The sequence below is a fragment of the Hypomesus nipponensis genome, chromosome 21, assembly GCF_054491055.1.
Source record: "Hypomesus nipponensis isolate SF chromosome 21, ASM5449105v1, whole genome shotgun sequence".
Lineage (NCBI taxonomy): Eukaryota > Metazoa > Chordata > Actinopteri > Osmeriformes > Osmeridae > Hypomesus > Hypomesus nipponensis.
This window is the reverse complement of record NC_140381.1, coordinates 4,434,978-4,448,394: the sequence shown is the minus strand read 5'-3', so window position 1 is coordinate 4,448,394 and position 13,417 is coordinate 4,434,978. Positions and strand designations below refer to the sequence as shown.

The 13,417-nt window shown below is 45.4% G+C and overlaps 1 protein-coding gene and 1 long non-coding RNA gene across 2 annotated transcripts in view; both read right to left on the bottom strand.

Moving 5' to 3' along the window:
• The window catches only part of rbm20 (RNA binding motif protein 20), a 47,669-nt gene that overhangs the window by 12,349 nt on the left and 21,903 nt on the right, over positions 1-13,417 (bottom strand). The window contains 5 exon segments of the mRNA XM_084684878.1: positions 3,703-3,803; positions 4,826-4,935; positions 5,364-5,425; positions 5,934-6,694; positions 6,697-7,025. Of these exon segments, the coding sequence (XP_084541004.1) occupies positions 3,703-3,803; positions 4,826-4,935; positions 5,364-5,425; positions 5,934-6,694; positions 6,697-7,025 (1,363 nt within the window).
• On the bottom strand, positions 10,065-12,185 carry LOC146237546 (uncharacterized). Its single transcript, XR_014740512.1, has 2 exons — positions 12,133-12,185; positions 10,065-10,613 (listed from the first exon to the last, which is right to left on the bottom strand). It is a non-coding gene; the product is annotated as an uncharacterized LOC146237546 (long non-coding RNA).

Genomic DNA, 13,417 nt, shown 5'->3' with positions numbered 1-13,417 from the left:
CTCTATCTCTCTCTATCTCTCTCTCTCTATCTTTCTCTCTCTATCTCTCTCTCTCTCTCTCTCTCTCTCTCTATCTCTCTCTCTCTATCTCTCTCTCTCATTCTCTCTCTCTCTCTCTCACTCTCTCTCTCTCTCTCTCTCTCTCTCTGTCTCTCTCTCTCTCTCTCTCTCTCTCTCTCTGTCTCTCTCTCTCTCTCTCTCTCTCTCTCTCTCATACACACAAACACACACACACTTTTTGTCCCTCTCTCTAACCCCCCCCCCCCCCCAGTCCGTTCTAGTTTTCTACATCTTTTCCCTCCCCAAGGCTGGTCACTGCTCCGATTGCGAGGCCTCCTGCATGGTTTGCTGGGAGATCCAGGCCCAGACAGGTCCTGCTGCTGTTTCTGATGAACAGGGATTAGGTGATCCCCATCGGTGAGGGTTACAGGATTGGAGTGTGTGTGTGTGTATTGTTGATGACTGTAATTGATACAAAATGAACGTGTGAATTCAAGTGTGCACTCATCATGCTGCCTTTCCTGCTTGCACGCTGTGTGTGTGTGTGTGTGTCTGTATGGATTTATGTTTGTTTGGATGCGTGTTTCTGTGTGTGTGTGTGTCAGACAACCCGCCTGGTGGTCCCACCGCTCAAGACCGCCTGGTTCCAACACAAGCTCTTCTCCTGCCTGGCCCCCCAATGGTGGAATCAACTCCCCACCTCCATCAGAGAGACAGACTGTCTCTCCACCTTCAAGAGAAGGCTCAAGACGCACTTGTTCCGGGAGTACAACGGTACTTAGGAATGGTTTGCTAAACCATATGCTAGTTTCCTCAAGGATCACAATGACTCTTGCTTAGAGACTTGTTGCTCTTGTTGGTTCGTGGTAACTGTTGTATTTAAACTGTTGTATTCGCTGCGAAATATTGTAATTTAGTTCATCTTATTTTTATTTATTTTTTTACTGTTGCTTGCTTTTCTACAGGTACACTTGCACTTAGTGATTTATGTTGTTTAATTGTTACTTGCTTCCCTACATGCTCTTATGGTTCTTCCCTTTCCCTCACTTATTTTTTGGTTGTTCACAATGTGTGCTTCTTGTTTTGGCTACCCGAGATGCTTTGGGGCTATCTTGTTGTTATTATCAGTGACCTATACACTTTGTAAAGCTCTCTCTGGAAATCGCTTTGGATAAAAGAGTCTGCAAAATGAAAAATGAATAAATGTGTGTCTAAGGATGCTTGTGTGTGTGTTCGAGTATGTATAATATGTGTGTGTGTGCGTGTGTGTGTGTGACAGAGAGTCCTGCTGAGAGGCCCCTCTCTGGCCACTGGTGTGAGTTTTCCTCCAGGCTCCTCGGGCATGTCCAAGGCTGCTCTCCCCCTCACCTCCTCCCCTCACCTCCTCCCCTCACCTCCTCCCCTCAACTCCTCCCCTCACCTCCTCCCCTCACCACCTCCCCTCACCTCCTCCTCCCCTCCACCTCCTCCTCCACCACCTCCTCCCCTCCACCTCCTCCTCCCCTCCACCTCCTCCCCTCCTTCTCCCCTCCACCTCCTCCTCCCCTCCACCTCCTCCCCTCCACCTCCTCCTCCCCTCCACCTCCTCCCCTCCACCTCCTCCCCTCCACCTCCTCCCCCACACCTCCTCCCCCTCACCCCCTCCCCCTCACCTCCTCCCCTTTACCTCCTCTTACTCCCCTTCCCCCCTCCCCCCCTCCGCCATCCCCCCCTCCCCCCTCCTCCCCTTCCTCCGTGTGCTTTACATGGCTCCGGCCCGCTTCTGGCCCAGATGCCTGTCAACAGCTGCTGTTTTTCAACCCCGTGTCAAACGCCAAGGACGCGGGACCAAAAACAATTTAGTCGGTGGTCGACGGCGAGGAGAACATGGAAGGAGGGGTACCTGATACGACCGTGGGGATCACATGGTGAGTGGGCTGTTGATGCATCATTCAAGATGATAAGCAGAGATAAGGAGAGAAACAAGGAGGGAGGAAGTGTAAGCGTGTGTGTTTGTGTGTAGAAAATATACTGAAATTACAGTACGGCATGTTTGTAAACTGTGTCAGGAGAAGGACTCAACAAACACCATGCTCCAATCCACAGAGGTCGAAGGGCGTGGGCATGCCTCTGTGACATCATAAAGCCCTGTCACGGCGATGTGAATGCAGAGAGGGACAAGCCCATAGATATATATATACACTAGATGTCTTACGGCGGCGTCTAGAACGTCCGCACATGGCGGCCATCTTGCCACAGGCAACTCGCTCACCCATAACATTGTGTTGATGCTACATGTACTTTTTAAATGACCATAACTTGCCCAATTTTCAACCGATTTTTAAACGGTTTGGTTTGTTATCAACGTCAGAGATGTCGCTATTCCACTGCATACTTCTATTAAACATTAAAACATTTAATAGAAGTATGCAGTGGAATAGCGACATCTCTGACGTTGATAACAAACCAAACCGTTTAAAAATTGGTTGACAATTGAGTAAAGATGTGCTGAGTAAAGATGAAAAGATCCAAAACTAAAAGGTCTAAAAGGATTCAACTCTATTTGTGCAACATGGCAACATGGGTTTTGAAGTTGAAGTAGGCCTATATTTCTTTTGTTGAATTAAGAGGGGAGAGAACGTGCTTGATAGGCCCTCCGTGCCTATTGCCTAGTAACAGTGGAGCATCATCGAAAGTGCCAGGGACGTGCACAGGCCTTTGTGGCTAAGGTTTCCCGGGCAACTGCCCGTTTGCCCTCCTCGAGTCAAAGTGCCCGTCCAAGAAAAAATAAATAAAATAAGAAAATAATAGTAAACTTAAACAGCTGCAGAATTTCATGTTCATTCCTACCCACACAGATAAGTGGTCACCATCCATGTCAACGCAATGCTCTCCTACTGGTATCACCAGATAAAGAAGTCATATCGCTTGGTTTAAAACATCCCCGAACACAAGTTTTTAATCACGTACTGTGCCAGTTCTGATGGGAAAAAGCTGTCAAGCGCAGACAAAGACCGGTGTTGTAGCTCAACAGCTGTCAGCATAAGGTATCTCCTCTCCATGCTCGTTCGCTGACACACTCGCACTAGCTTAGCAACACAACGTCAGCTGCTCTTCGGCTAAAAACACTTTAAACCTGGAAACCAGTAGGACAGCATGACAGATCGGGTGTTTAGCTGTCTAGTCGTATATTGTAAACAGTCCGTAAGTAGGCTACTGTGTTTAAGGTACTGATATCCACATAATTGAACGTGTGTTTGGTGTTGTTTGTTGTTTCTGTTCTAAACAAAAAAACCTTGTCCGTTACTGTTTACAACATTAGCAGGGCTACTTGTTTGGCGTTGCCTTTTCAGTGTGAGATATACAAGGTGTGGTGTGAGAACGTGTGAAATGGTTGAAATGCGTGTGTTTCACGGCCAATGCGTGAGAGTTGGCAGCCCTGTAACAGTTTACCTTCTGTCTTTGGTGTCACTGGGCACAAAAGGTGCCATCCTCCATCTCTCTCACACACAACCGGTAACACACACACACAACCAGTTACCAATCCACGTTCAGGAACCACGTCATGGTCCTTAAGCCACCGTGCAGCTCTATCAAGCACCAGGATCATTTCAATAACCACCATACCACCCTAGATGTCCCAATCATTATCATGATGATGGATACTTCCAGACAGGGGTCCCTAATCTTCATAGAAAGACCCAGTCCAAACATTGTTCTGACCTTTGCTCCTGGGGCGTGTGTGCTAAATCCCGTCCCCGGCAGATGATAAGTCTTCATAGCTGCAGCTGGGAGGAAGGAGGAGTTCGCTGCTGAAGACACATCTGAAAAACACACAACGAGGAATTCAGACTAGGGTGAGGTTTTGGGCGGGACCCCCCCCCCCCCCCCCCCCCCCCCCCCCAATATTCAAATCTGGTCAAAAAATCCCCCCCAATATATTGATATAAAAATTGAAATAAAAATAAAAATGTGCTACGCTACGACAGGCAACCACGCACGCTGTCCGAAATTATCATTAAAAAAAGTATTTCGTCCACCCCAATGTTGACTCCATGGTTACGGCTTTGCTGAGAAGCTTTGAAAATAAGTTTGGAAACTGGATGGAAAGTCGTTAGTTTTGTTTTACTTTGGCAGGTCTTTGGCAGTTCTGTTGGGGATTTTGTTGTGTTTTATTAAGAACATCCCGCTGAAAGAAAGTGCACATAGGCCTACACATGAAATGCACCTATAACAGTTAACATGTTTCCTTTGTCAGCAAACATATTTAACAGATAACCTTTGTAAAATATTAATATTTAACATTTATTTTTACAAATGTTTTTTAATTGATAATTTAAAAATACATTAAATCCGTTATATGAAATGCACCTATAACAGTTAACATGTTTCCTTTGTCAGCAAACATATTTAACAGATAACCTTTGTAAAATATTAATATTTAACATTAATTTTTACAAATGTTTTTTTATTGATAATTTAAAAATACATTAAATCAAAGTTTAGCAAACCTTAAATAAAATTAAGTCAACACTATTTCAACAAATCGAAAAATAAATATGTAAGAAATATAATGGAATATACATAGAAAAATAAACGTAACAAATATATTAATAGCTACATTTTCCCTCTGTATCTTAATCTTTATCGAGATATCCAAAAACACCATATTATCTTACCAGACCAGTGTGTACCCTATAACCGAGATACTCTGATAGGCTGCTCTAAAAATAACTCTGTCCTAGCCACATCTACTACCCCGCTCCACATATTTCTGCATTTCAAAGAACAAACGACAAAGCCAGCAAGCTAGCTTTCTGGAGTCCATCTGAGGTGACGGTCTTACCTTGATTGGCAGCACCAGGATATACCATCGAATTAGTCTCCCCGGTGTTTAGACATCCTTCAGAAGAACCCGGAACACAGTAGTGAACTCCACTGGCTGCGACGACGGGACTGTGGACACCACGGGAGACCGGTTTTAGCTTTGACTACACCCCTGCAAATCTGTCTAGATCTTATGACAGTCTCATATTCAAGTTCCATAAAGGCTGTCCATGTAACATTGGTGTAAAATCCAAATACCTCAACAGTTCATTTGCTTTACTTTACGTATGAAATACCCTTGTAAAGCAACGACACCACCGGATCAAGTTAAAGTGGAGTGTGACGGGAAATGATAAGTGCTATTTTCACAACAAGGTCAACGATGATGGTTTTCAGGAAAGGTTGGAAAGCCTGTTTGTGACTGAAAGTCACTTCAGAAAAGGTAACTTTGGAGCACATGGAGGACATCCGTCTCAGGTTTTGTTGAAGCACCACAGACAAGCACATGGAACATTTTTAGAACAGTTTTCCCCCCCCCCCCACAGCTCATAACTCACCTCTCGGAGTACAGCGAACGATTCTGCAGGTGTAGCTTGCCCTTCACGTGCTGGTCCCAGTCCTGACAACATAGGGCCCGCACATACACACACACACACCTTCCGTCAGCTTGGAAACACTGAAAACTCCACTGCCCCCCACTGCCCCCTCCGGCTCTACCCCAGAGAGGGGGTGGGGGGTGGTTAAAGGGGAAAATAACTAAAAGGGGGAGGGCAACTGGAGCTAGGGTGGGGGTTTTGTTTAGCTTGTCTGCTACTGTAAAACACACCTCTTTCTAACACCCTTTTAAAAGGAGGTTTTCACAGGCCCTGGTGAACTATAGTGTGAAGTGACGGACAAGAAAGGGTCATCTCAAACTCATTTATATAATTGACTGTAATGACATTTGGGAAATCACATATCATGTATCATATCCAGTGATATGAATTTCTGAAAATGTTATAACTAAAATATGTTTTAAAAACTTCTTTTTTTTCCAGATCTGTATATTTGACTGTATCAGGCTTTTAAGACTGTAGTTCTACACAGGAAGTCATTATTGATTTGTATTTCCTATCCAGCTCACCAACCTTGAGGTTGTAGACCTTCTTGTCACAGATGGTGCACTGGTGTGGCAGGTGAGAGGGTGTCACTGCATGGTAGTCATTAACCTGGTGGGACTGTAGGACCATGGAGCCCACAGATATGGCTTCCTCTGCTCCTTGTAGGGCCTGGTACCCCACAAACCCCTGGGTGCCCACTGGCCCGAAGGAGGAAGTCACCCCCCCTCCGACTCCTCCCCCAGAGTTGAACTTGGGGTCGCCGGTGGGCTCCTCAGGGTTGTACAGTTCCCCTCTGGCACGAAATGGCTGCCCGGTTGCTGACCACACAGTGGCACAGTTGGAAACCATTTCTGCTTCGCCTGTATGGTTGAGATTGGCTGGGTTTTTCCACTGCTCTGCGTGACCGGCAGAGGTGTAAGCTTTCAAATTGTGTTCGTTCCCACCAAACACAGTCTGTTGCCCCTGAGACTCTGGCGCATAGAACTCCCTCTGAAACCCAACATGGCCGCCTATCTTCGCCTGTGAGCTGACCGACGCGTACTGCCCATCCCCGGCTTTGCTCGACGCCACCGAGTTCCCTCCCAGGAAACCGTACTGGACGCGCCTGTCCGTATCCGAGGGGTACGTCGACCCCGCCTTCTTGCCGTACTCCGCCGCCCCGTGCTGATTGGCTCCCTGCTGTTGCTGGGCGCCAGCTACCCCTCCCCCTCCAAAATGATTCATCCTCACGTTCCCCGGGTTCTGACCGAAACCCCCTCCCACCAGGGACCCCAGGCCCGCGTTAGGAGGGGGAACGCCAGAGCGCCGGATGGGAACGCCCCCTGGTGGTGGTTCCCGACCATGGCAGACGTCCGCAGCTGGTTGAATAGGGGCTGGGACATGGCCACATTGGAGAGGACCTGGTTGAGGACGCTGGCGGCAGCGGCGGCGTTGTTGGCCCCCACTGCGCTCTGGGCCAATTTGAGGCGGTGGAGAGTGAGCTGGGCCTGGAGTTGGGCGAGCTGGAGGCTGGCGGGGCTCAGGAGGAGCTGCTGGTTCTGCTGAACGGACGCCCCCCCGCTCAGCTGGACGCCGCCGGCCGGGAGAGCCTTCTTGTCGAGGTGCTCCGATGCACCGGGGCTGCAGACAACAACAGAAGAAGAAACAGATTTTTATTCACATGTGGACGGGCGACCACGCCGGTTCGGATGCGGCTTCCTGAAATGACGTTCCTGTTCACGTTCGTCCTCGCTCCTGTCCCATAATCACTTCCATCATCCGTTATCCTCCGTAACAGAAGGTTCCACTGGAGTGGGATTGTAAACAAAACAAGACAAGAAGTATTGTGTATAGAGTCATTGCTGCGGTTGATTGTCAAGCATAATAGCAGTATCATGTTTTTTGTCTCCATAGCCTCTGGGTAACGCTACTGACTGCCATTGCTATACATGAACGAGGACTGAGACTAGCCTCTGCAACACCCTTCAGCTTTGACTCATACCCCCAGAAGCCCATGCTACTGGCATGCAACCTCATATGACTGGCTCCTCCTTTCATATTTTGACGAATGTCCTCACATGCTGTCTAAACATAGTGCCCCCCCTATTAATCACATCATCCATGTAACCACGCCGACGAACCCGCTGCAACCCCTCCCAAACGCTAGTGAAAGCCGACAGACCATTTGGATTAGACGTGGCGCGGTCCCAAGAGAAAGCTGTTCCAGACAAACGCAGGCGGCCATCTTGTTTTGGGAATGTAGGAGAAGGGGAGTTCAGGCAACGGGGGGCATATTCAGACAAACGCTTGAACCACCACAGGTCCGTCTATGGACATCGGATGCAGTTCCTCCGTGAACACTCTAGGTTCAGGGGGAAGGGTTTTCAGCTGGAAATGTGTGCAACTGAATCTTGGGGAGGGATTAGCACGTCTGAGTCACTGATGCTACTGGCTCGTGCAGCTATGATATGGTCTTACATTGCCACTTCATAAAGCCATCACCTCGTTGCTGCTTCTCGACGGCGGATGGGTTACAGCGACCCGGCACTCCAGCTTCATACATCCCACGGAATCACGACCTGTTCGACTTTAGATCATCAATCGATTAAGTCATGACACGTCAAGACATTACCACCATCAAACAGTAGTCAGGCAATGAAGGACAGCATTAGAAGTAACTCACGGCCAGGGGTCGGGGTGAGTGCTTTAGGACCCCACCGCAGCTGCCCTCTTAACTGCCTGTCCCTGGCAACTCAGCTGCATGTCGACCCTGAGCGCATCTTTAAAAGTTCTCCTTTACGGTCGACAAGCTGTAAAAACACACCGACCCAACCGCCGCCGTCCCCTCTGTCCTTCTGTTTAACAAGATTACGGCTCCAATAATATCCCGATGATGCCCCTGTCTCTGCCCCACCAATGAGACTAGACAAGAGGCCTCAGATCAGGTGGCTGTGTTTATGACCTGCCACTCACTAAAGGGATAAATGGACACAGAGTAGAATAGCGAGGCGGAATAAGGACACTGACTCGTACCCATATTAGTCGTCTGTGAGGATAGTGATTTGTGTGTCGTCATTAACCATAGAGTTTTAGGTTTCGGTGTTTAGTTTTACTGTAAGGACTATCAACTTCAGCAGCAAACTTGCTTGCTTGCTGCAAACGTCACAATTTCCTCTCGGAGATAAATAATGTACCAGCAACTAATAATAATACTACTACTAATACTACTGCTACTACTAATACTACTGTTACTACACAACATCAGAACACAACACAGTCTTCTGCCGGTGCACCTGAGTGTACAAATCCGTCTGTTTACACATGTAAGCTACGGCTACAGCATGGGAGCATAGTATTAGACTTGTATTGGACTGTTGACAGTCGGACACTCGGTCTCCCCCAAACACCCACCCCTCCCCACCCCCTCCCTCTCCTCCCCCCTCGCTTGTACACACCGTCATCCCAACAAGCACAGCAGATGGAGAGATAGGCTCGCGGAGCGCTGCCCCCAGCCTGGGAGTCATATCTAAAAATACCAGGAACTTCTCTCCCGCACCCACTTGCACTCCTCCAGCCCCGACACACAACCCTTAATAGACCGGCGTGGCCTCAGAGACAGCTGGCCTGCCGCGCTCTCATCCAGCTAACGGCGCCCCGGTCCCAGCACACTGTGTGATCCAGACACATTTGAGAGGATCCAGGTGTCAAGTCCCATGTTACTAATTAATTGAATGCAGGTGGAGGCCAAACAGGGTTTCCTGTCAGGACACTGGAGGGGTTTTGTACGCATGTGGCGTATGTCAGTACTTCGGCATTATGGTCAGCAGGAAAGGGTCCCAGCAAGGTATATTGGATCTACTTAATAATTGTTGTTGCAGGAATGCAGGCGTGTTATCCATCCTTAACACACAAACAATGTTAAACCTGCCTATGGGACGATAGGATTCCGGATCTGTCGAAATGTGGTGGTTCGATGTATTGCTTAGCCTACAGAGTCCTGAGATTAACATACAGCACTGTAAACCTGGTGTAAATAGGTGACAAAGCACAACATACTGACCACTGACTGAGGGACACATAGAGACTTAATGTCCAAACTCATTACCTGCAACATATAGAGCAAAGCGCCATCTTAAACCCACCCAGCGTAGTCTACCGTGAATCTGTTGTCTGTTGGGTTTATTGTACCGTGTTGTACACCCACATGCCAGACCCTGTCTATTCAGGAAGTCAGGTGGCTGAGCGGTTAGGGAATCAGACTAGTAATCTGAAGGTCGCCAGTTTGATTCCCGGCCGTGCCAAATGATGTTGTGTCCTTGGGAAAGGCACTTCACCCTACTAGCCTCGGGGGAATGTCCCTGTACTGTAAGTCGCTATTGATAAGAACGCCTGCTAAATGGCTAAATGTATTTTACACTCTAAAAAGCAGAGACACTTTGTGATGCCGTGGTTATGCTTTTCAAGAGTACACAGTATCGTCCAACACTGAGATCTTCCTTGAAACTTTACTAGAGGTGGTCAGTGATTACAGACAGAATAACAACATATTTCTTAGTAAATTCTATATGCTAAATTAACTAAATAAATCTAAATGTATGTGACAAGATACACAAAATAGTTTATGCAAAATATGCCACTTTTTAACAGTTTGATGATAGTTTTCCAGTTAAAATTAGCGTGTTGAAAAATTTGCTTTATTTCAAATACAAAATAGAAAACATTTTACTTTATGAAAAGTTAAGATGTGAAGATTAAAAACACTGTATGCTTGCGTCAATATTCAAAGAACTTGGAGTTCAAATATTGCTACTAAAAACAATTACGTTAATGTGACTATAATAATACATTTTATTTCTAACTCACTTTTCTTTTCTTTTTTTTATCTCAAAGTGCTACAAAGTTCGCGCAAACGAATGGCATAATTATAATACAACAACAAAATCACTATCAGTGAACCTACGTTTCAAAAGTTATATTGCTTATCCTAGATCCACCCAAAATATAGAAAAGGTTATTATATTCCTGATGTAAAATGTATTCCTACTATCTCATTCTCAACTATCCGTTTCATTTCAACTATGCCTTTTCCTCCCGGCTCTGCGACGTAGCACCACCAGACACCGTTTGCAGCTGATCACTGTGGTTCACAGCCCCTCTCGGAGCGTGAAAAATCAATTTGTCTGGATCACGGATCTCAGCAACTTGCCTCCACACGGCCGTTCTTCCTGCCTGACAAATGATCACAGGAAACCATTATAACCCTCTGTGTCTTATGAATGTGTCTGAATAAGCGTTGACTCGTTGACGAATGACGTTAGGGCGGTTATGCCGTGTTATGTGTCTCTATGCGTTGTTGTGACTTTGTGACTTACAGTGTTACTGTGTGACATGTTGGTTGAGCAAAATTGATGATTCACTCAATTTATCATTATCTCAATATATCAAGGTTATGTATAAAGGTAATGCATGGTTTTCTGCACAGCGAAATCTCTGAACGCCCCTTGAAAACCAAATGCGGCCCTAAATTATTTCTATGAAGTCAAAACATAACCTTAAGAATCGAGAGAAATTTCACTAAAGATGATTAGAAAATTACTGAAACTAAATCTAGATCCGGAATATTCTAACCACTATCAATTATTAATGAAAGTCAGCTCCCATTCGAATAAAGTGTGAAGTGATCGTATAGGCCTACTAACAAAATGAATGGGGAAGATACGTATGAAGTCCATGATAACTTGTCAATTTCATAGTTTCACCTGTACATTTTGATCACATATGTCCAGCTACGTTTGTCCACAACGAATTACTAACTAATAATATTAGTCAAACTAGCCAAAGATGCCATTTAATAACGTTTAGAATTCTTTTATTTTATTCAGAACACACTAAATACATTTATTTGACTATTTATAGCTAATTAAATGTATGCCAAATTTTGCCTTTACTTTATAAATATATTAATGCCAGTTGCCATATGCAGCAAAGAGTATCAAAATAATATTTAAACAAGAATAATATCCAACATAAATGCCAACTTTTAACTCATTTGAAAACACTTTCCCCTAAATAGAAAATACTGGATTAATTAAATTTTAAACCTGATGTCATCTCTAGCTAGTCCAACTATGTTTATATGAAATCAAAGTGACTCAACCTGAAAACACTTTCCCCTAAATAGAAAATACTGGATTAATTAAATTTTAAACCTGATGTCATCTCTAGCTAGTCCAACTATGTTTATATGAAATCAAAGTGACTCAACCTGTGTTTTAACTATAACACTTTCCCCTGACCCTTTCCATACTACTGTTCCGACATAAAACAGCAAACACACACGCCCCAACGGCTCCTCACTTTCAAAAAAGATCAAAGAAACACTACTTTCAGATAAAACACAGGGTCCAATTGGTTTGAAAGGCTTCAGGGTACGAAACAACCAATTAGAGCAAGGTGTTAAAGAATGTAGGCAGTGGAAAAACTCTTCAGAAACCTGTCGCTAGACAACAAAACCCAAAGGGCCAAACCTCCAAACAAGTGCCCAAATCAAAGTACACAAGGGCTATAAATCAAGTATTTAAGTGGCTCTTCAACGCTACACAACACAACCACCGCTTTGATTGCCCCTACACTCACACACACACACACACCGAAGACACACACACATACACTCCTTTACTGTAATAGTACACGACTATGTCCAGTATCACGCAAACACCTAAGTCTCCAGAAAAGTCACACCACTGACCTGAATACAGTCTTCTGTGCGACAGAGCTTTAAACTGCCTCACCCACTGCTACACGTCGTGCTGTGGCATGCTATCTGACCTCTGGCCAATAGCTAGGGATGTTTGTATGTGGAGGGATGGCTAGCTACCACGCTCTTTCTGCTAGCATGGGTGCTAATGCTAACATTACCTCCTCCATTACCCCTCCAATGCGAGGATGCCCCTGCCTGCACCCACCCCCACCCTCCTGCCCCCACCTGAGGTATTTACCACGAGATGGGAGTCGGGGACATTCGAGTGATGAAATGTCACAAGTGGTTAGGCCTAGCATGTGTGGGGCTTGGTGGTATTATGACCATGTTACAGAGGTGTTATGAACAACCCCAACGAAAAGCTTTCACGGAGCTGGTCTGCGTGGGTCACTATGTGCACCCTAGCGATAGTAGCCTACAGAGCGACAGCTTCAACTTTATGAAAGTTTATTAAACTCTTTATTCAAATGGGAATGCATTTTTCAAATGGCAATTCAATGTGCAAAGTGGCAATGTAATCCGCAATTCAGTTTGAATTATTTTGAACAACATTTTTAAGGAACGCTTATTAGATTGCATATCATATTGAAAAGGTTTTTTTGAATCTTTCTCATTCAAATAGAAATGAATTTTTCAAATGGCAATTCAATGTGTAAAACTCCAAAGGAAGGCGCCTAGGAAGCAGGGTTTGAATTATGGGGGGATTGGGAGGGACTTGGACCACCTCAAAAGAGTAAAAAACAACAGGTTGGGGTCAATACATTTATATATCGGTCTTACATGTAACAGTAATTATTACTTTACACCCTGGAGAAGAAGTAAATAATTAACGCTTGAAGCCTTCAGGGTTCTCAAGCCTCACGCATTGACCGTGAGACAAACGCATTTCAGTCCGTTCACACGGCAGAAAACTGCTGCTCTGAGAGATGCAGTGTGTGAGTTTTAAAATAGTAGTTTTTGACAATAAAGTGCCACCCCAAATGAAAGACTGGCCAGAGCTGGCCCCCCAAAAAATAATGTCCTGGCTACGCCCCTGATAAAGAGTTTAATACACTTCTTTATCTGTGTCTTTCTAACATCAATGCTTTTAAAAACTCAAGGGTGGAATTGCATGGTGTCAGAGGACAGTTGTTTTAGCTATATAGGCTACGCTATATAGGCTACAATGTAGCCTATATAGCTAAAACAACTGTAGCCTATATAGCTAAAACAACTGTCCTCTGACAGCCGCTACATAGTGGAAACAAGTCATAGGCTTATCTTACAGAAATTA